Source organism: Indicator indicator, chromosome 7, assembly GCF_027791375.1.
Source record: "Indicator indicator isolate 239-I01 chromosome 7, UM_Iind_1.1, whole genome shotgun sequence".
Lineage (NCBI taxonomy): Eukaryota > Metazoa > Chordata > Aves > Piciformes > Indicatoridae > Indicator > Indicator indicator.
In genome coordinates this window covers 31,574,435-31,598,107 of record NC_072016.1, presented here as the reverse complement: position 1 = coordinate 31,598,107, position 23,673 = coordinate 31,574,435, and the positions used below count along the sequence as shown (strand labels likewise).

The 23,673-nt window shown below is 40.8% G+C and overlaps 1 protein-coding gene across 1 annotated transcript; it reads right to left on the bottom strand.

Annotated features, from left to right (window-relative positions):
- Window positions 1–3,782: 3,782 nt before the first annotated feature.
- Window positions 3,783–22,976, bottom strand: ABRAXAS2 (abraxas 2, BRISC complex subunit). Its single transcript, XM_054382375.1, has 9 exons — window positions 22,905–22,976; window positions 21,650–21,740; window positions 18,292–18,328; window positions 15,742–15,808; window positions 13,024–13,214; window positions 11,832–11,951; window positions 11,086–11,170; window positions 8,927–9,041; window positions 3,783–4,249 (listed from the first exon to the last, which is right to left on the bottom strand). Exons 1-9 carry the CDS (start codon window positions 22,974–22,976, stop codon window positions 3,783–3,785), a joined length of 1,245 nt encoding a protein of 414 aa, XP_054238350.1.
- Window positions 22,977–23,673: the final 697 nt, after the last annotated feature.

Sequence of the window (23,673 nt, the reverse complement as noted above, 5' to 3'; positions counted from 1 at the left end):
AGTCCTGCCAAGGTGACAAATGCCAATTTGAGCACTGTGATGTTTGGGTCACTGTTCTCACCACAGGCTAGGACATGTGCCCAAGGATTTAAGCAACTCACTAATGAAACCTCTCATTAAGCTTCTGTTTTCTTCCTAAACCAGTAAGCTGTAGACATGAGCAGTATGAAGGTGTAAGTGTATGAAGGTAAGTACATAGGGCAAAGAAATTTGCCTGTGAAACCACTGTAACTTTATGCACCAAGAGAAAACAAGGGCAGGACTCTTCTCAGAGGAAACCATGGAGGTCAACACCTTTCAAGCTGATCTACAGACTGCTTGTAGAAGCACTGGAAGAGTAATAGAAAACCAAAACAAGTCTGTTATCAAAAGGCTTAAAATAAGGTGTTTGCAGGACTGGAAAAGGTTAGACTGTCAAACCAGAGACAGGCACTAAGCCCAGAGGTGTAACCTTTCACATAAGATGACCAAAGGAATAGTAAGGAAAGCCCCACCTGGCCCCGTGGACAGGTTCATTTGCAGAGGTTCACCTGCAAACAAAAATTCCATGACTGTGCACCCTCTACACCTCCTACAGTACTCGTAAGCAGAAGGCAGTGGCTAAGACAGAAGACACTGCTGTCAGTTTGACCTCAAATAATACTGATTTCCTTAAATGTGTCATAGTAAAAGACACCAAGCCTAAATAAAAGGAACTCAGCAACAGAATACGAAGTGGCTGATCTGAGTTATCTTATGTATGGTCTGAAGCATCATTCCACTTTAATCAGTCTTTGCTTGCCCATCTTATTTTTGCTGCTACAGCTTCCCTTTAACTCAGGACAGGTCAGAGCTAGTGATTGCTCTAGAACAGAGAGGCGATTCATAGAATGGTTTGGGTTGGAAGGGACCTTGAAGATCATCTAGTTCCAAACTCCCACCATGGGTGGGAACACCTTCCACTAGATCAGGTTGCTCAAGGCCCTATTCAACCTGGCCTTGAACACTTCCAGGGAGGGGGACACCCACAACCTCCCTGGGCAACCTGTTCCAGTGTGTCACCACCCTTAAAGAAAATGCTAGACAAGAACTCAAAACCTGTGGTATCACAACTACGCCAAAATTAAAGATGCTCACACTTCTGCCAACATGCACCATTCTGTAAGGAAAGGGAAGACTTAGAGAATCCCAGTGTCAATCCCAGTTCACTTCAGAAATGTTTGGTGAACCTTTCTTTTGTAAGCATATGTGACAGTTCCAACTTACTGGACTTCCCACATGGCATGTTCTTGTCCTTCTAGCTACAATCAGGGAAGGGGGGGAATCAAAGTAAATTTAGAAATAAAGGAAACAGTCAAGATTTTTCACAACAAACCAGAAAAATACTTCACTGTACCAGAGGAACTTCAGCATTCTGAACCAGTTTTAAGAAGCTTTTCTTTGGTACCACCTACCTGTTAGTGACAGGACATTGCTACAGGTCTTGCTGCTGGGTTGTGTGCTCTTGAAATCAAAAGAAACTCTTCAAGTCAGATGCAGAAACTTGGTACTACCTGGGTAGGAAACTCCAGTTTTTGATAGGATTAAAGCTGCTCCCTCTTGCCTTCAGACTGACCACAGCCCAACACCATTATTTTTAACAGCAGTGTAATGCAAACTGCAAAGCCCATTCATGGGTATTTTTACCAGAATGTTGTATGAATTTTTAAAAATTAAATAAAACGACACCCTTTATTATTCGTAAGCAATTGCATTAAATAAAAGTACCTGTAGAGAGGCACTGAGGACACTGTTACATACATGTTCCACCTCCAAACATCTACAGATATGTAAAAACAAGCAGAACTTCAGATGTTTGTTACTAAAATATTCCAGAACTTGAGGATTTTTGTACCACCATAACCCTAGGATGCATGCCAGGCACACAGGGTATAGTGCTACCCACTCCCCCTTCCACTGAATCCATACAGGCAGGCTGGTTTTGTCCGTTCCGAGATGTGTTTCTGGCAAGTGGAACCTGACAAATATTAAAGTATAAAGTTACAGGATTAAATAAGATTTTATTGTCACATTTAACTGCTTTGTCAGAGACATACATTTTGCAGGTTCTGTGCAGAATAAAAATAAACCCATTTGTTGCCATCTTGTCAGTCCTGATTTCAACACACCCAAGTCTCTAGGCCCGCAGACCCACAGGTGCCTGCAGAGAGCCAGCAGTAACACCAGAGCATGGTCTCTTAAGTGGATTGCACCACTCCAAGACAAAAATGCATCAAGTTAAGGCTGATGAAAATAATGTAAAAGAGTTAAACCAGACCACTGGATGTCTAAAGGTGGAATCACTCAACAGAAGAGTAGTGACTTCAGTATCTTGGTTTTTCTCCAGTCATCTTGCTCGAGGAGAGGCTAATGAACAGACTTTTGCCTACAGAGACAATACAGACTGAAATTTTAGTCTTTTGTAAATCAGATATATTTAACTGATTTGTTCTTCTGGGTGTAAACCGAAGAAGTGGTTATTTACACCTCAAAGTCATAAATGGTTAAGACAACCTCATTTTAAAAGGGGCATTTTCTCATTTACAGATCAGGGATAAAGTCCAGTAAGACAAACATCTCAGTGGCACAATTTCACATATTTTGGGCAACGTTAGCATACAGGCAGTATTTAAATAAAAATAAGTGCATCTGAACATTGAATTCTCTAAATATACCACATTTCATTTATCCCAAACAACAATTTGCTGACAAGGAGTTGAAATTCAAATTAAAATAATCATTTACACATTTCATCCAGAAGAAAAAGAGGTAATAAACCCAAGGGACTCTCCAAACAATCTTCTCCTACCCTCTCCCCTATTTATTACATAAAGTAACTCCTCTAGAAGTGTACATCCAAGATTCAGATGCAAATAAACCAAGAAGCAGTCTCTGATGTTTGTAACTTGCAGGCTCCAAAGTCCAATCGGGATGGGATTTACTACTTCTGGCAGTCATTTACTCCTGTATGTGCACTTTGTACTGATGCTAAAATAACAGATAAGACAGTAAACGAGGCTAGTGTGGCATAAAGTCATTGTAAACCCAGCAAAATCGGAATAATTCTATTTATGACATTCACTTGGATGATTTACCAGCCATCCCACCCCCCGCTACACCCCTTACAGAAAGAAAGGCAACCATCATTTCAAAGTGAAACACACACATTCTGCTAGTTAAAAACCAAGCTGAAACAAACCCCTTCTCAGTTCAAAGAGCATGCCCATAGAAGAAGGTAGATCACATCTGTTCCCATCAGGCTTCTCAGGATTATCAAAATCTCTGCTTGCAAAGGCCAGCTTGGCTTACCATAGAAAGCTATTCTGAAGGCGGCTGATAAGATTTATTTCCCTTTCAAAAATTAAAATTCAAGGCATGATAGTGCAAGAGGTAAGTTTTGATTTGAGAACATTATTTTGTTGACTAACTGTGCTTAGTTTTTACTACATCCCAATTTATTGTCTTAAAGAAAATACGGCAACAAAAGCTACAAGATCTCTATAAATTTCATTTTGCCTAAATTTACCAGTACATCCATGAACCTCATCAGTATTAGTACAACTTGATTATCCTAATGATTCCATTATAAAACTTGCAAAATGTATCACGGGGGGGAATAAATCATCTAGTGCAAGTCTTCTACATTTCTGTGTGCACAGTAATCCTGTGTAGTTCATTTCCTCCAGGTTAAATCCCCGAAATCTCTGTGACAATTAAGAAAAAAACAAACCAGTGTCATGTGGATTTCTTCTCCCTCTCCCCCATCAAATCTGAGAAGTTTGTGTGTTCCTGGAATCTCCATCAGGATGTGCTGAAGGTCGTGAATCCCTTGTCTGTGAGTATTCACTGTCAGATGACTCTGTAGGTTCAAGTAAGTTTTCATAATCACTGTCTTCTGATTCGTCAACATTGTCACCAACTGCTCTTTGGGAAGATGGCATGGATGCTCCATTACCAGAATATTTCAATCCTATGTTTGTGGAAACATAACTGGAAGAACCTACTGCTTGAGGTCGAGGCATAAAAACGTTGCTTTCCAGGAGACTGTGACCAACAGTACTTTCTTGACTGGTTGCATTGAAATCAGAATAGGGAGGGGGAGGATCAGAGACATCTGAATCTTCAAGCGTGCAGCCTTCCACAGCAAACCCAGTGTAGGACATTCGTGGAACAAACATAGGTTCCAAGTTATCTGTTGGCATCTGCCTGCTTAAAACTGCCTGCTGCATTCCTAAAAGGCAAAGAACATCAGTGTGATTATTGCTGACTTTGCAATATACTTGACACAACCTAGCTCTAATGTACCCCACCCACCCAGCTGTCCTCTCTTCCTTCTTTCTGGTTGTTACTAAATGTCCATCGCTTTCAGACTCCAGCACTGGGTCTCTCCTTTACAGATTCCACTACTCACCTTTGACAATCCTATTTTCTGTATCGATTCACAGAATTATAGAACAGTTTGGGTTAGAAGAGACCTGAAAGATCATCTAGTTCAAACCCCCCTGCCATGGGCAAGGACACCTTCCACTAGGCCAGGTTGCTCAAGGCCTCATCCAATCTGGCCCTCAACACTTTCAGGGAGGGGGCATCAGGCATCCATGACCTCCCTTGGAAACCTCCTTCAGTATCTCACCACCCTTACTGTAAAGGATTTCTAATATCCAGTCTAAATCTACCCTCCTCAAGCTTCAATCCATTGCCCCTTGTCTTATCACTACAAGCCCTTGTAAAAAGTCCCTTCCCAGATTTCTTGCAGGCCCCCTTCAGGTGCTGGAAGGCCACGATAATCTCACCAGAGCCTTCTCTAGGCTGACCAACCAACTGTCACAGCCTGACCCCAAAGGGGAGGTGCTTCAGCCCTCTCATCATCTTTGTGGCCCTCCTGATGACTATATATGGCACTATTCCCCAATCATGTTGCAAATCTTACATCCTACTCTGAGTTAGACAAAGAACATCTTCCCTAAATTTAGCAGTGTACTCTGAAACTTGTTGGTGCACATGATCATGCCTGGTGAGACACTGGAACAGGTTGTCCAGAGAAGCTGTGAATGCCCCATCCCTGAAAGTGTTCAAAGCTAGGCTGGATGAGGCTTTCAGCAACCTGATCTGCTAGGTGTCGATCTTTAAGGTCCCTTCCAACCCAAATCATCCTATCATTTCACAGCATGTCCACATTTCAGAACAAGCAGGCAGTGACATAAGCTTTTATTTTAAAAAGTTAAAGAGCAATTAAAATGGTTAACAGCCACACTGGAAAGACACATCAAGGTGAAGCTCCCACAGCTCCACAACGGAACTATGCTCACATTAGGAACCTAAATGATGAAACTGAATCAGCACAAGGTTATTAAAATTGCAGAGGGTACTCTGCTAGTAATAGCTGCAAGTATAACAGAATATCAGAACAGAAATTTGAAAGTTATCTTAAATGAGATGGTTTGGAAAGTAATTTCAGGAAGATGCACAGGAATAATGAACTGCACAATGAGAAGAGTTACATCCTGCTGCAGAAAAGAAACACAGGCTTGCTCTTGGCTTAGAATCACAGAATTGTTTGGGTTGGAAAATACCTTTAAGATCAAGTCCAGTCATTAACCCAGCACTACCAAGTCCACCACTAAACCACCTCCAAAAATTCTACACCTCCATGCCTTTTAAATCCTTACAGGGATAAGGACTCCACCACTTCCCTAGGAAGCCTGTCCCAGGGCTTGACAACCTTTTTCGGTACAAAATTTTTCCCAATATCCAACCATGTATTAAGTGTGCTCAGCTGTTGAGAAACAGGCCAGTACATTTCAGTAGGTATTGCTGCAGTGGGTAAGACTACAACTGGAATGCTGGATCTAATTTTGAATACCACAGTTTAAGAAATAAACTGGAGAAACTCTACAAAAGAAAGTTACTCAGAGGTCTGGATACCATGACCAAAGAGAAAAATCTGCAGTAACTGGAATAATTAGAGAAAACTGAGGGAACAACTTTCAGTCTTCCAATGTACACAAGAGGCTGCTGTGGAAAGCCAAGAGAGAAGGTGGCTTAAATTAGAGTAGTACACATTACCCATGACAAGAAACTTCCTTGAAAGAAGGTTTGTTAAGCACTGGGAGGACTGAAGTTTTTGACTGTTTTTTAACTGGTTATTAACCTCCTAATGTCTGTCAGAATTGACACTGGTATATAAAAATCTGCCTTGTAGCTAGGTGATAGACAACATGGTATCAGCTCTACTTAAGGTGGCACCATGCTTCTGGAAAAAGCAAAAGAAGGCTGGAGAGTTCTTTTAATCAAGTCAATGACTTCAGGAATAAAAAGAGCGTATTCAAGTGACTACGTAACAGCACTCCAGTTTTGGTCCATAATAGGAGAACTGTGGGGGATTGTTCTTGGGACCTGGGAAGTCACAGCACTTGCTATGTCCTAGAACATGCTACTACATGGACAAAATTGAGTGATCTGGCAAGTAAAGTCTCAATTGACTTTTGTGCTAGAGAGTTTAAGTCATAACCTGTTAACAAAACAGGTATCAGAGTGACAAGCTTTCACACAACACTACCACAGGAATGCTCCCACTTCTTCCAGCTCAGACAATGATTAACTAGAACCTTTAACTCAGTAAACCCAAGGAAATTCTCCCAATACTGAGAGAGTGAGAGAACAGGCGGCCACTTCAGTATTTAGCTACTCACATCTAAAAATATTGCAGAGATACAAGCTGCATGTTTTCTTGTTTCAGCTCTCTCACATGATTATCTGCTCTGGCATAAATTTTCAATCCAGCATTCGTATCGCACTGGTAGTATCTAGAGGCTAGCACTGACTGCTCTTCCTCCTCCACCCCCATCTCTTGCCATATGGGCTGGGATCAGCTCCAGTCACACTAAATACCCATCTCTAGTTCTCCCTAACATGCATAGTAGCATAGCTCCCTGGCTGTTTCATCTGTAACCAAGCAGAAAACAGCAGTGACTCATGACAGTTGCATCTCTCAAATGGCCTCTGCCTTATGACGGCATTTTAACTTATTTTTGAGGTTCAGAGAAGGAAGAACCTGGGCTGATAGATCAAACTTTGCCTTGAAATGCCCATGTGACAGCAGTACAACGCTGCCTGGTGAAAATAATATCCAGTCATAGCAGCAGAAGAGTCTGTTGGACAGTTTGGGGTGTTAACCCATCTAAGCCAGCATTAGATGACAGGATGCACAAATAATATAAACCCACCTAGCAGCTAAAATTACAAAATTTGGTCATTTGCTTATTTCAAGGCATGGCAAAAAGAGCCAGTGTTTGCTGAAGAATAACACCTGCTTATAAATTATGTATTACTGTAAATATTTTAAAATCCTACTTCCCATCTGCCTGTTCTCTGCTCTTATTCTCTACCTTTAGTCTTCCCTTACACTCACAAATTACTTTAGAACAGCAATGTCTCCTTGGAAAGGTCCAGGCCCTTCACAAAACCTATCTACTGCTAAACACAAGGCTAGACTCCCAAAGCCACATTCAAATTTTAGGAAGGAAGGACAGTGTGGCATCCAGCCAAGTATGCTCACACAATAGGTCTCAACTGATTCAGAAAGTTATGGAGCAGCAAAAGATGAACATACACCTTTTGCTGGCTAGTAGGGAAAGCCAGCAAAAGGTGTATGTTTACCTTCTTTTGCTGGCTTGCCCTATTGGTCTTAAATATGTACTATGAAAATTTGTACTTTTAATACAGAATGCAGAATCAACCCTAATAAAACATGGATTGTTTAATGGGACTTATCCACACCATGAAATCTTAAACCAAAATACCACAATACTAATAGAGGTCTTAAAAAGAGAGCAGCAATGGAATTTCTGCATTCAGAGCTTCACTAGAAAGAGAAGACCATCCAGCTTCTATCACCCTTCAAAAAAATCAAAGAATAAGCTGGTTCACCTTCTCCTAAAATGAATCCCAACACACTGCAAAAGAGACAACATTTCAGTAGCTTCATGGAATTAAAACTAATAGATTGAAATTCCTATCAGCGATGTTATGGGACTTGACATAGGAAGGCAAATTCCAACAATATTCTACATTTAGACAGTTTCTTTTTCTTTCTAGCAGGTACTCCTCAAGATAGGAATGACTACAAAATGGACTTTTGGGAAGATTTAGCTTGACCTTGAAAAGTGGTTTTCAATGCTAATCATGTTCACCACTAAGTCAGCAAACAACACCAAAACTGCTGACTAAAGTCAGATTCAGTCAGTACAAAGCAGGAGGAGGGTAAAAATGTAAATGGTCTCCTCTAAATCTGTGGTGAAAAACACTCATTAAAACTACAAGGTCAGAAGTCATTTAGACAACACTTTGGATGTTCTACATCAGTGTTCATCACTTAAGCACTCATTTCCCTTCACCCAGTTTGTTTGGTGCCCAGTAATACAACTGAACTCCAACTTAATTTGTGCTGAGCTTGTATTTGGGGATGGTGCTGGGGAGTGCAAAAGGGAATGAAGATTTAAAAAAAAAAAAAAAAAAATCAATAGTTACTGGCCCATAAATGCAATATCCTGTTTCTATGTAATCGCTGAGAAGGAGTCTCTCCAGTGTTTAGATTTGCTTTTCCATTCCTGGCTTTGCTATATTTTTCCTTTCCTACAACCAGTCTTTTCCTGTATTATTTCCAGAGCTGACTTTCTCCTCCTTTCTCCACAGCTTTGTTAAGTTTGTTAACAGTGAATAACTCCTATAGACACATCACAGTTTGGGTATTCTTCCATGTTAAATTCATCACATACCCTTCCCAATGTAATTTATTTTACTTTTGCTATGAGCTATCAGGAATACAACTCAAAGTAATTCCACAACATGCTTTGTCCTTACAGCATCTGCTTCTGAAACAGCAACAAAATATTAAAATGCAACTTACTGATTTCTTGCTCTTTCTCACTTTTCTTTTGTGCGATTTGCCGCCTTAACTTGTTTACATCAGCTTGAAAAGATTCAACAATACGTTCACTTTTTTCTACATCTATACATACTGCCTAGGAGAAAAACAGAAGATATGCCAAGAGGTTGCAAAAAATACATGAAGGCCTTTCATGACAACATTAATAAAGCTACTACGAGACAAGAAGCCATTAACAGCACAAATATAAGAGCAGGAGTTAATTCTATCAGAGTAGAACATCCAATCTGAAGACTGCTTGCTATATTGCCTGTTGCAAATTCCCAACTGATGCATGACATTTCCAAATAATTAATCCACTACAGGAAGATTTGTACTAAGATTAGTTCTTCCTAGCTGGTAGAAAAAATTTGCCTTTTTTAAATACACTGCTGTTAGCACAACAACAATGCTATAGTAGCATGATTTCAAAACGTAGCATAAAGGTGCCTGTTTTTCATACTAGAGCAAATTGGTCTTGCCAAATAAAGGTAATAACTGGGGTATGAAACCTCAAACTGAGGTATGAAATTCAAATTTAGGATCCCAAGCTGATCTCCTAAGTGATCCACAAGCCCTGTGGATTTTTCAACAAGATTCCCCTATACTGGTTAAGAAATGAATGTGAAATTTTCATAGAAGGATCTACATTGAAAACTAGTTCTTGATAATACTGATTTTTTTTTAGCTGAACATGTTACACTGGATATTGTTTACTTCTTCAGGAATTAAGTGTTAGTCCTTAAACATGATGATTTTTGAGGAGTACACAGCTCTGATGGTTGTTAAACCAGTCGTCAGTTACTGTTTCTTCCCCAAGAAGTTATACTAGTACTAATCTGACCTAGAGAGTTGAAAAACATTTAACTATGCTTCCAGTTCTGCATCTATTTTTTAGATGTTTATAAAGTTTAAACCCTCCCAACCAACTGGTGAATAACACAAACATGTCTCAGCTGCTTTACCAGAAGATTTCTTCTCACTCTGGTAACATTCCCTGTGAAACAGTCATTTTAAAGATAAAAGCTCCTCAAGTTAGCTAACACCCAAGTTACTTTTAAGCTCTGTAGACAACATACAGCAGCATGATTTACATGGTGAAATAAAACAAAATCACGGTTTTAACAGGTAGGAAGACAACTCCCTGGTGATGTTACGTTTTCCATTTTTCCAGGCAATGATTCAAATAAGAGCAAGAGTACAAAAAGGATACACATGCTCATGGCAAAGACAGTGTTACAGAATAATACCATTAGCTAATGGGAGAGACCTCTGGAAATAAATTTCCACATTCCCTGAATTGGAGCTGAAATGAAAGCTGTCTGCCTTCTCAATGTAAGTTGAGAATGCCTCCTTACAAGGCAGGTTAGAAAAACAGCAGCTTCCACTGAGAAACAGCCATTCTCCCATGAGAGCAGGGTCACAGCATGGCTGGAGCAATTGCTGCCTTGTTCTCTGCTCTGTGCCAAGCAGCAGGAGCAGAGACACAAATCCCTCCAGGGCAGATGTAAGGGGAAAGCCTGGAAATAAGCTGTGACTACAGCACAATTAGCAGATGTGTGTGCTCCCCAGGCAGCACAGCTCTGCTGCTCTTCACACAGGACGAGCTGTGAATTGACAAGCTTACATTTAGTAGATTTGACACTCAAGGCACTTGCAGATGCTTTGCCACATTTGGAGCAGGATTCACTCATGCTCCACACAAAGCATTCACAAGTTTTAACTAACAGATGGAGCTCTTTGCTGCATGCTACATACCAAGAGCCAGGAGTCATTTTTAAACTCACACAGGCAAGCCTTTAAACCTGTGCAAATCCCTACAGCCTTCAGCAAGGCTTTTCTTCAACACATACTCTTAAAAATAGCTAATGTCCCCCAGAAATCACTAAGTGTTAAATCACTTTTACTTGCAAGAGAGAAAGAATTGATGATGTTTGTATCAACCCCTTTTACAGTATCCACAGCAAATGCACACACTAAACAGAAACTGACATTTGACTATTAAAATCAAACTTATTTTTCTACAGTTCCTAACTTGTTTGAGCTCTAAAAATCTCAAAGTCCTCAACTCCTGGTTTAACCAAAAGACAAACATAAGATGCCACAACAAATACTTATCAATACTCAGTAAAGGAAGTTACCTGTACTTTTTCCTGAAGTGCATTGTAAACCTGATATATAGCCCTGATGTCCTTCATCACTCCATCTTTGTCAAAAAAATCAGTACTAAAAGAAAGAAAGAAAAGCAGAAATTGTTAGTTAGGAAAGACAACACCAGTTCCTAGCTCATGCTGTCTTTCAATTGCTGTTAAACATATCACTATTTCTAAAATGGATTTTATTTCTTTATGGCTAAAAACATATCATACTCTCAAGAATCAAAATCTGGACAGCAGCATAATCAATACCAAAATTCTTTCTGGAACTATGAAGTCCTGTTTGACCAAGATTAAAATGGTACAGAAATTCTAAGCTTGTATCATTTCATTGTTAACAGCCAGAAGAGGTACTCTGCATTTCTTAAGTAATTTTAATTAAATGCCGTAAAAAGAACCAGACATCCACACTACCAAGTCAGAGTTCAAGTCCTAAATCACGCTTCCACATAGAATTCCTTAGAATTCTATTCCACAGAATAGAGGGAGGGTGGAAATCAAATAAGAAGCTTCCAGCCACAGCACCAAACGGCCACATCAGTTCCGTTCTTCTGATTAGTGCACCTTCTTCTGGAAGATTCTATTTGAAGCAGGACAAAAGCACAGTAGGAACTGACCATTCTCCTCTAGAACTACTTTTTTACTGCTTGAAATGCATATTTGTAATCTTTGGAAGGTACAGAATGCAGAGCTTTATGATTGTGCTTCGTTTGCAAAGGAAATATCCTTACCCATGTTCCTTAATAACTTTGGCATAATTCTGAGAAGTATTTGGCACTGAAGAAACTTTGTACTCCTGTTGACTAGTGTTGCCTAGATTGGGAATAGTAAGCGACACCCTTTGATTATACCTGTGGAGAAAGATCAGAAAGACTTCTTCATTCATATTCAAAAGATTATTTACAATAGCTTTGATATCCTCCCATCTCGCTGAGGATCACAAAGCATCATCACGCACTGAACACAATCACGAGTTGAACACATCATCAAGCATGAACACAGTTTTAAAGCTCCTGCATTAGGTTTATTACAAAAGCTGCTAAATATTAAAAGTTGTGTTTAAAATAAATACATGATCAAGCCCCCTTTTGACATGGGCCCTGTACCACTTAAAAACCTTTTAATTGTGCATTCAAACTACCAAGAAGGGTGAAGCTTATCAATATCTAAAAGGTGGAGGGGAAGAGGATGGGGCCAGACTCTTTTCACTGGAGCCCAGTGACAGGACAAGGGGAAATGGGCATAAACTGGACCACAAGAGGTTCCATCTCAATAGAAGGAGAAACTCTTTCATGCAAAGGTGCCAGAGGACTGGAGCAGGCTGCCCAGAGAGGTTGTGGAGTCTCCTTCTCTGGAGAGATTCCAAAGCTGCCTGGACATGGTGATCCTGAGCAGCTTGCTTTGGGTGACCCTGCTTTAGCAGTGGGGTTGGACGAGATGATCTCCAGAGGTCCCTTTCTAATCCCCACCATTCTATGAAGCTACATTCAGGTCTATTACATGACACACGGTACTGATGTGATTTCTCTTAAAAGGTATTTTTTGTTGTTGACTGAAGATTTAAAGACTGAAAAGAACTTTGCTCGCCCTCAAACGTACTGATAAACTGCTTGCCTAGGAGAAAACAAAAAAAAAACCCATCTATCCTCACATCAAGACATCATTTGACAAACAGTAAACCGTCACAGAATCATAGAATGGGTTGGATTGGAAGGGACCTTAAAGATCATCTACTTCAAACCCCCACCCCCCTCCATGGCCAGGGTCACCTTCTAACCATCTAGACCAGGTTGCTCAAGGTCTTGTCCAACCTGACCCTTGAACACCTCCAGGGAAGGGGTGTGATTGTAGAAACCTGAATATAAAGAATAGCAATAGGCAGAACAGAAAATGAGGACTGGCTGATACACAGAGATTGCTTACCTTCGGTTTGGTCTAAAAAGCACATATTCTAAAGCATGTGTGGAGTTATTTGCAGTGGAAATGAAGCTGAAGAGAAGAAAGACAAGATCAGGCACTCCAAGGATGTGTGTCAGCTGTTTGTGAATGATGTGTTCTCTGTATGACATTTGCTGCTGAGTGTTTCTCCTAAATCTGTACCATCCAATAACGTTCTGTAATCAAAGCACAGCAGGAAAAAAAAACAAACAAACCCAAAGTATTAACCAAGGGATACAGATTTACCTTCTGGTAAGAAAGCTGCTAAAACTGTTACCACCTGAAGCAGCCAACAGCTTGATTACAACAAAATCAGACTGAGTTACTAGAGCCTTGCACCTCAAACAAGTGACATCCTGTTCCAACATGACTATTAATTGATCAACCTCATTGCATTACAGGCTCCTGCACGTCCCCGGTGGCATTCAAGGTCCCACTTCCAATATAACTCAAATGTCTAACCTTAGCAGCAAACCTTGGAGCATCTACAACTACCTGAAGGGTGGTTGTAGCCAGGTGGGGATTGCTCTCTTCTCCCAGGCAACCAGCAACAGAACAAGAAGACACAGTCTCAAGCTGTGCAGGAGGAAGTTTAGGCTTAATCTTAGGAAAAAGGTTCTTCACAGAAAGAGAGATTGCCCATTGCAATGGGCTGCCCAGGGAGGTGGTGGGGTCAACATCCCTGGAGGTGTTTAAGAAAAGACTGGATGAGGCACTTAGTGCCATAGTCTAGCTGGGTGCTCGGTTGGACTTGGTGATCTTGGAGGTCTCTTCCAACGTGGTTGATTCTGTGTGATTCTGTGTGTGATCTGCAAATTATTACATTTAAGCTGTTTTCGAACAGCAAGTGTGGGGTTCCTTCAGCCTGAACATTTCAACTGACTCTTTCTTTGTATTGAATGGGACAGAGCAGATCCTACACTAAACAATATGGCTCCGCTGTTAATTAAAACTGGAAGCATTGTCTTCAACTTTTATAGTAGATCTATACAATTAGTTCCTCTGAATGTAATAAAATGTACTTATTTGCTAACAAAAGACAACACAAGACTATCTTCATTCCCAGACAGCACTCTTTCTTTTGACATTATAACAATTAGCCATTAAATCTGTGGTGCGTTATTCGCACCACATTTGCATTACCTGTGGTGAGTATGCAGGAAAAACAAAAACAAACAGCAACAACAACAAAAAAGGAGAAATTAAAACTTGCCAGAGGCTCCTTGAAGAGCAGGTCTCAACAAAATAGAATTTAACTGAAATCTAGTGGGAGATGAGCATTTTTAAATGATGGGGTTTGCCTTATCTCCTGAAGGGAAACTCAATACCCTCCATAGTGTTCTAGAGTTCTGGGGTTACAAAATTCAGGATCTGAGACTGGAAACTTCATCATCAGCATGGAGATGTACATGTCTGTATATAAATATACACACAAAACACCTATGCACTAAGCATAAATACACTGGTATACAGAGGAGCCTGCTGTGAGAGCATTTGCTGGAAGAAACAGACAAGAAAAACACATTGCAGTGTTGCAGAAGTTGCACAGGTTTAGAACTTGCTTCCCTAAGATCCCTCAACTGTTAAGTAGAAGTCCACAGTTCAGGAGGGTGAGGTGAACAATAAATGAAGGCTGCACATACAGTTAGCAGCTGAACAAATGCCATTACATACTTTGCATGATAATGATCGAGTCACACACTCAGCATTGTTGCTCAGACCAGAGTAACAAAAAGTTACCCCTGAGCCACCTGTAGAGGACAGAAATCCCAACAGGTCCAGCTCTGACAGTGAGTTCTGCCACCCGTGAAATTCAGGTGGCAGCTCTACAAGCAGCTGGAACAACATTGGTTTGCTGCTGCTTTGTAAAAGACATTGATTCATTCTTGTTTTAACCACCCCTACCTTGTAGTAGCTATGGCACTACCCAGACCTGGTAAGCCAAATTCAGATACCCGTGACTCTGTTCTGCTAGGTCCAACAAGGTCCACAGCTGCCACAAGCTGTTCAGGTCAGTCATCCATCCTTTTGCCAGAGCAAGCTGACAAGTGGATTCATGTCCCTACCTACAGAACCACATCTTCAGCTCTGATCTCTGATGTCTCAGATTCATGGGAACTTCTGAATTAATAATCAGATACTTAGAAAGACAGCACGCTGCAAGTATGGATTGAAACACTTTAAAACGGTTTGACTCTTCTCCAAATAATCACTGAAATTTAATATCAGCTATGCTACTAATAACATACTCATGACAAATCTAGAAAATCTGGCGTAACTGACAGAACAGTTTTTCCAGTTTAAAACTGACAGTGCAGTTACAAGGCTGTGTCATTACAACTCCTAAACGAACTCTTTAGAACAGATTTTCAGATCAGCTGCATTGTTGTTGGCTTCAGCAGCAGAGCACACAATCATTACACTTAGAAATTGCAGTGGGTTAATACCAGACCTTCTCTTTCAGAGGCCTAAACTTAAAACCTTTGCCCCTTCCCCCACCCAAGAATTCAGACATTGCCCCAGATTTAACCTAAGTACCACAAATCTACCTACTTCTGTATAGGATAAACTTTGGGTCAAAATAAACCATCAGGCCTGTGAATGAAAATATTTCTTCTAATTAACTACCTTTGTTTGCTTTCCAAACCCACTCCAATCATAGGCTCTAATGACTACAACAGGAGGAAAAGATAGAAAACTTACTTTTCTTCGGTCTTTAAGAATCCTGTCCAAACTCTCCTCATTAACCTTGCCTGCATAGTCATAAAAGCTTGAACCAAAAAGGGAGAGAGAAAGGTATGTACAGATTTTACACACAGAGTATAGTTACAGTAAATAATTTAACACTTTGACTGTTCTTCAATTAAATGGCATTCTATACAGTACAAAAACTCCTAGAGCTTTACCTTTATCAACATAGGATTCACACCACTTACTTAGGATATCCAACTTGGGTGCCATATCGAGCACAGTTAAAGCCTAGGTTTGACTGCCCAGCTAATAGAAGCAGTTGCTTACAGATGAAGGTGCAGAGCATTTAAATTAGATGTGTAAGACTAGCTGGTGTGAAAACTCTCACCTCTTTCAAACCCCTAGTAATGAAATACAAAATGTCTGTAATTATTAGTATTACATATTATTTTGATGCCTGGTACTTCCCTGGCAGTGTGTACAGAAATGGACTGTGTGATTCTATTTTACCAGCATTTTGTAAAACCCTGCCCTGATAATAAGAGGCCTACCTGCCAAAGAAAAAAAGGAAAGCAAGGTCATTTTACATGCAGCTACAAACCAGCTTCTTCAGCTCCAGTCCTGCAATTAAGCTCACATGATTGGACCCTTGAAGCCAAAATAGTTATGATGAGGCCCACAAGAATCCAAAGTAGCACAGTCTTTCACATGGCTCTGCTTACAGAACTGAGACCCAAACCCTGATATATTGTTATTTTGAGAGTAAGCCTGATTGAAGAATTTATAAATCTAGGTTTATAAATTCAAGTCAATCACATTTCATGGCAAAAGGAAAAACATTTGAAATTAGAATCCTCCTTAACTGCCAAGTCCTTAGTCTCTTTCAAGAGCTGCTATCACTATCACCTAAAGCAGTGCAGGAGAACACTCTGTTTGAGAGGTCTATGATGTCAGCTCTTGTTGAGGGGTAAAAATAACACACAACATAAAAACCCAAGCTTAGTACTTGGTTGGTAAATAAGGCTGGAAATAAAATACGTTTCCAGATGCACGTTATTATGAACATTAAGACTACAATTAGTTAATAATTTGAGAGACTATGTAATTTTTGCATAACATTGTCAATTCACATATACAATATTTAAACATTCTTGTAAGTTATGGATATCAAATTCTTTCAATGCTTTATAAGAATACTTTTATGGGATGAGCAACTAGTGTGTAACAAAATGCCTTCATCTGAAGACTGCACAGAGAGTTAAATCAGTTCTTTTAAAATCCTTGCTTCTGATTCAGCTCCCACATGTTGGTAAGGATACTGGAACCGAGCCTGTTATAATCAGCATCAGCAGTGCCAGCTCAGAGGAATTCAGAGTGGATGAGCAAGAGGCTTCCTCACAGACAGGCTACACTTGAAAGGATGAGGTAGAATGGCCCCCAAAGCAGCATCTGCTACATCTAATGAAACAGGGAAATCACCAACATGCTCTGGTACTGATAAAAGCTGTTATGAGCCGGGAGAGTTTCCCCTGTGCCCTGAAGTAAATAAATTCATGCTTTCTGGTACAAAAAGCATGCAGTGAAATGCAGGCTTCTGCCCCTTCCTTCATCAGCTCAGTTACTAACAACCAATTTCTTGACTCAGGAGAAGCAGTGAACATGACTGGTTTTGATATGTGCTGCACAAAGCATTGCTAGGAACCAGAAAGAGTCTACTAGATAGTGGGATATTATCTTGTAGAGTCTCCAGCATCTAAATCACTGGGTTGAGAGTTCGTTCTCTGTAATTATCAGGCAGCAAATAATAGACTGCAGCTTTATTCTCTAATGTAAACAATGTCAATCATAGTATCTAAGGTACTGTGTCTTCTTAATTGGCTGTAAAGCTCCAAATAAAGACAAGAGGAGATTAATTGGGAACTCCCTCTAAAAAAGAATTTCTAGACAGCAGTTCAGAAGCCATCACTGTGTAACAAGTGAAGGCTGTAGGGAAAAGCTATATGTGAATAAATAGAAGCTCCTAAACAGAATTTGTTAGACCTGTTTTTATAAATTTTAAGTTTTGGATTACAAAATAAATGAGAAAGCAAAGTCAGCTAATAAACTGAAAGTTTCAAAATAATTAGTTGGTGCAAGTCAGTACAACTGATTATAAAACAACTTGTTAACCTGGCAAGTTACTAAGCTGAGGGCACAGAAGCTGTTCTGTGACCCACCAGGCCCAGGCATGGCTGATCTAGGACTACAATAATTTAAGCTGGTCTTGATGTTTATCCTAATTATCATATGATTTGATCTGCTGCTGTCCTGCCTCCACTAGCTATGTGAGGTGGAATTTCAAAGAGATTGAGGAATAAGCCTTCAAGTGCTACTAAAACTGTAAACTCACACATTCATTGTCATGGTTGGTGCTTTTTGCATGTATTTCTGTATTATCAGATCAAAACCAGATAAGCAAACAAAGCAAACATTGGTAGGTACATTTGAAATGTAAATATATTTCAGTGAACTACCAGTTTTATATTCTGCAGCCAACATAGGAGGACAACAGATAATGCTTACCTAAAGAGTTTTGAACAAGGCTCATGGTTATGGATTTCTGCAAAAAACAAAAAAAGAGACATATGTCCAACTGCTCAAAGTAAAGAGACATTACAGCAGTGTATCTTGCAGGAACTTTCCACATCACAGCTACTGAGCAAATAAACATTTGTGTCAGATCACACATTTCCCTTAATGTCTCAGCAACACTTGATGACACAGCACCATGCCTGGAAAACAAGATTCTCTTTCCTATCTGCCATTTTACAGAAGAAAATGTTTTAACAATAAGGAAAACATACACTTGCTCAGATACACACAGATCTTTGAGCCTCAAATACACATTTTTGATACTATTTTATACTTGCAACCTCCTCACAAAAGCTTTTATGACTCTTTTTATTAATTTTTCATACACCTTTACATGAGTTTACTTGCATTTATCCACACTGTTAATAATAGCAGCAATGAATAAAAAAGGGATGGGGAAGGGTATCACTGAAACATTAATACACTGGAGTATTTTAAGAGGCAAGGTAAATAGACTCTGTGAAGAGAAAAGGGGTTAAACACCACTCCAAAATGGTTTGCTGCAATTTGTAATGGTTATATGAAGTATTAAAAAGTCACAGCACAATTTAGTCTTCCTTGAAGAGTCTGAAGTAAGTGCCAAGCTGCTTATTTAAGGAGCAAAGGTTGTAACATGTCTGTAGTCTTGGAGAAGAGCGAGAAAAGAGCAAAAATACAATCCACGTTATCCAACACCAAGCACAACTTACTTTTTTGTGGTGTTCAGTGCTCCTTTAAAATCTTCCTCTGACTTACAGTAATAAGAATAAATGAGAAGATATATTTTATACTATCTTGATCACATAGCTTTTGTCTGAAACTATCTGCTCAGACTAACTAGCACTTCTGCAGCACTATTTCAAGATCCTCTACGAGAACCCTGCTGGAGTGTTTAGAAACAACTTTGTATAGACTTTTCCTTCCTGGAGAGTGACTCACCACCTGCTGTGCTGAGAGTCACAGGCTGCACAGGATTGCCATCTCAGCAGAGTCAGACCCAGATCACAGTTCTCATGATGAGAACAACAGACTGCAGGCATTAGCATCTCAGCATATTTAGGCACTATCAAAACAAGGCCCTGAGCAGCCACGGCAGGCATACCGCCTGAGAAACCATCCATTAGCAAGAACTCCTCAGGATGCTGCTGTTAGTTAGTGACTTCCTTTATTTGGAATGGTTTCAAAGCGTATCAATCCCATATTTTCACACTGGCATAGAGGAATTTGTGGAAACAATCCGCTAAATAAAGCCAGTAAGTGTAACTACGCCAGTCGAGAGGAACTTCTTCCACCAGATCTAGTGACTGCAATGCCTGAGAATAACAGATATAATTGTCAAGTTATTACACTGCTACACAGACCTTTTCATTGAAAGCAGGAAGCACCAAGCTTACTGCTCAGAACACATGAAGCAGCCATCATTGTAAATCTAAGCTCTACACTGACTTATTTTTTACGTATGCAGTACATACAATGCATATGCACACACGTATGTACTCAAACACTACCACTAAACTTTGAGAAAGCAGAATGCTAAAACTTACCTGTGACAACAGTGCCACGGAATCACAGAATTGCCTAGATTCACAGAATGGTTTGGGTTAAAGATCATCTAGTTCCAACCCCTCTGCCATGGGCAGGGACACCTTCCACTAGACCAGACTGCTCAAGGCCACATCCAACCTGGGCCTTGAACACCTCCAGGGAGGTGGGTATCCATGACCTCCATGGGCAACCTGTTCCAGTATCTCACCACCCTTACTGTAAAGAATTTCTTCTCAATATCCAGTCTAAATCTACCCTCCTTAACCTCCAATTCATTCCCTCTTGTCACATCACCCTGAGCAAGACCAAATCATCAATCTCAGTTCACAAACTGAGCTGGGAATTCAAGAGTTAATGAATAAATATGAAGTAAAAAATTGGTCAGCTAAAAAAAAAAAAATACACAGATGATCTCCAGGGGTGGGTAATTTCCCTTTTCAGAAAATAGCTGTAACTAAGAATACATTAAGAATTATCTAGAAAGGGAGTAATTTTTAACACCTCTAACACTTGGTTTATGAAATCTCACTGAGGCTGGAGTTGGTGATATTGCTGTATGACATTGTCAATAATAACCAAGATCAGTCACCACTGAATAGACACTGAATGTCTGTACAGACACAGCTACCAGTTGCCTTCCATTACACAACACTTTGATAGTCATTATTTACACACAAAAAAATCTTAGGCTTTTTTTTTTTTTGTAATTTAGCTCAATTATTAAATTACTACTAATTGAAACATCACACAATCAATTCATCATCCATGTTTCCTCAGGAATAAGCGGAACAGGAAACCTGGATTCTTGTATAGTCAACCATCACTGTTTAATGTGACAAGAAGCTTGATATGGAACTAGATGATCCTTGTGGTCCCTTCCAGCCCTGACTGATTCTATATGTACCACAGTATAGTAGACAGATCATTAGTTCTGTATCAGAGTAATGATTGACAGCCAATCCAAAGATGTCTGTTACCTAAGCTTTATGCAGACCCTGCTATGTCACCTAGAATCAGATCCATAAAGCCAGCTTGGAGGTTTTAAAGAAGAAACTTAGATGTGTTTCAACATCAACATATGTATACACACACAAAAATGTGTTTTCTTTCAGGAGTTTCCCATTTTCTATAAACCACAGAGCTAAAATCTTGCAACAGCTCCTCACTCATGTATAAAAATACCTACTTCAACAACACTTAACAGGAAGATCTTGGATCTTTTTTCACCTTTCGTAACACCAAATAACAAAGACAGCTGTACAGTCTTTGTGCTCAGCAATAAATTGATTGACAAATATTCCTTGATGAATCTTGCTGTGGCAGTTCATGATGTCATGAACTACCAGATGTCTAGGAAAAAAAAATCCTGGAAATTTGTGACCTTTAAGTATGAGTAAATCAAGCAATGTATGTACTTTATTTTGAGCACATGCTTGAACTTAGGCAACTGTGTGAAGCATGACACTCCCTGCAGGACCAAAACCCAAAAAAAATTTAAATATGAACAATTTCATAAATAATTATGAAATGCTGATAAATGTCTTCAATGAACGATCTTTTCTCCACAAAAAGAGAGGTATAAATCCCCTGTATCTAGCAACAGAGTGTTTCCTGTCCTCACATCCCAACCACAGCACACCAATACTGTAGCAAATGTGAATCTGAGAGACAGGAACATCTTGTGTTCTTCTCAAAAATGAAATAATTGAGTTGTACTGAAAATTACAGTGCTTCCTTTAGAATTTCTCAAAGGTCTGCTACTTACCAATCACTTGTAGAAATTCAGTGTTGCTGATCTGTGAATCGCTGATGCTAAAGGTCTCCTCCTGCCTCACCTCTCCTAACAGAAATCCTTCCTACAATTTTAAAGGGGGAAAAAAAAAAAAAGACTAAAAATAGGAAAAATACCCACCCAAAACACTATACACAGCATTAAATGAAAACATCGAAACAAATATTTAATTTGAAATATGTATCTGAGCTGCAGTAGGTATAACTTGTACTCAGGTTTACCAAGACTGATCTTCTGGTTTGCCAGCATCCTTTCACAACACTACAGGAGTAAATTGTCCCAAAATAATATTCTACTGAAAGCTTCCATAGGTAACACACAACTCATACAACACAAGCATAGATTAAAGGAGCACTCTGCCTGCACTCCAAGCCATGCAAGCATGCAGCAGGTAAGGAGGCCTAAACACAGAATCATAGAATCACTTTGGTTGGAAAAGACCTTCAAGATCATTGAGTTCAACCGCTGAGTTGCACTATACCACTGCTGCTTTGTTACTTCAAAGCTTAGAAGCGGAATTTACATCTGCAGAGGCTTATGGAAATTTACATACAGAGAATGGTCTGGCCCTTGAACAATACCAGGGACCATAAAATGCATAGAATAATTTAAAGTAGTCTTTTATTTTTCAACCCGCCCAAAATGAGTAAGAATAAGCAGGAATCAGGTGCTTTTGGTATAAGCACGGAAAGCAGCGTATCATTTTCTGGAGTAGAGATAAGAGAGAAAGCTCAGACTGGAAGCTTGTCAACAAAACAAGGCTTTAGAGACACATAGGTTTTGCACTGTAAGCTACCGGAGCTGGAAACCAGCACAACTGCAATGTGGCCGAAGACTCACGCAGCTTTTTACACGCACGATTTCTGCCCACAGCCGGTCTCCTGGGTGTCATGCGAGAGCCCCGCACCGGCAGCGTCCAGCCTCAGCACCCCACCACCAGCCCAGCAATGCCCCAAACGCGCAGCCTGGCCGAAGGCCCTGGCGCAGTGTGACCAAGGGGGGCTGCAGCCATCTCCCCACCTCCTGCCAAGCCAGGACCGGGCAGCACCCTGCAGACACCTCAGTCCGCAAGGGACACCTCGATATCGCCGGCAGGAGCCGAGCGGAGCCGCTACCGCCGGCCGGGGCCCGGCCCAGCCTCAGTGCTCCTTGGAGACAGAGGGGAACCCCGGCCCCCGAGGGGCATCCCGCCTCGCCGCACCGGGAGACTGCGGCCCCAGGGACCTACGTGGTCAGCACTGCTGTTGGCGCTGTAATAGCAGACAGAACTGAACGTGTAGCCCGAGATGGAAGCCGCCATGATGAAGACCACCGCCGCCGCCGCCGCGCCCATAAGGCACCGCGAGCGCTCATGCCCGCCCACTTCCGGCAGCGGCGCGGAGAGCCCTGGGAAGTGTAGTGCGGTCCGCCCATGGGCTAGACGTGCTGGGGTCTTCTCCCTTCCGCAGTGGGTTACAGACTACGTCTTTGGCTGGTCAGGGGAGTGAGGGGCAGCTCCATTACGGTCCGGAGCGAGCTAGGTGTTTTGGGTCGGGCACTGGCGTCCTCCTGCCGTTTACCCAAGCCTGAACCTTTCTGTACCCCTGAGCTTGCGGTGAGATACAATCACAGAATCACAGAAAGGTTTGGGTTGGAAGCGACCTCTAAAGGTCATCTAGTCTAATACGCCTGCAGTCAGCAGGGACATCTACTAGAGCGGGTTGCTCAAAGTCCTGTCCAACCTGACCTGGAATGTTTTCAGGGATGGGGAATCTACCACCTCTCTCGGCATCCTGGCCCGTGTCTCACGACACTCAGTTTAAACAATTTTGTTCTAATATTTAATCCAAGGCTAACCTTCACTTTACAGCAAATACCCCTTGTCTTATCATTATATGCCCTTGTATAAAGTCCTTCTCCAGCGTTTTTACAGGCCACTTTTAGGTATTGAACGGCCACAAAGCCCAACTCTCTCAGTTTATTTTCATAGCGAAGGTGCCCCACCTCCCTGGGCACCT

Bases quoted from the DNA above. Each gene is read 5' to 3' on its own strand.
- ABRAXAS2 (XM_054382375.1), bottom strand. From the start codon at position 22,976: ATGGCGGCTTCCATCTCGGGCTACACGTTCAGTTCTGTCTGCTATTAC. The intron at 18,329-21,649 runs GTAAGTAGCAGA...TGTTTTTTGCAG, and splicing joins TGAATTTCTACAAGTGATTG to AAATCCATAACCATGAGCCT. The intron at 11,952-13,023 runs GTAAGCAATCTC...CTTTCTCCACAG, and splicing joins CTTTTTAGACCAAACCGAAG to GTATAATCAAAGGGTGTCGC.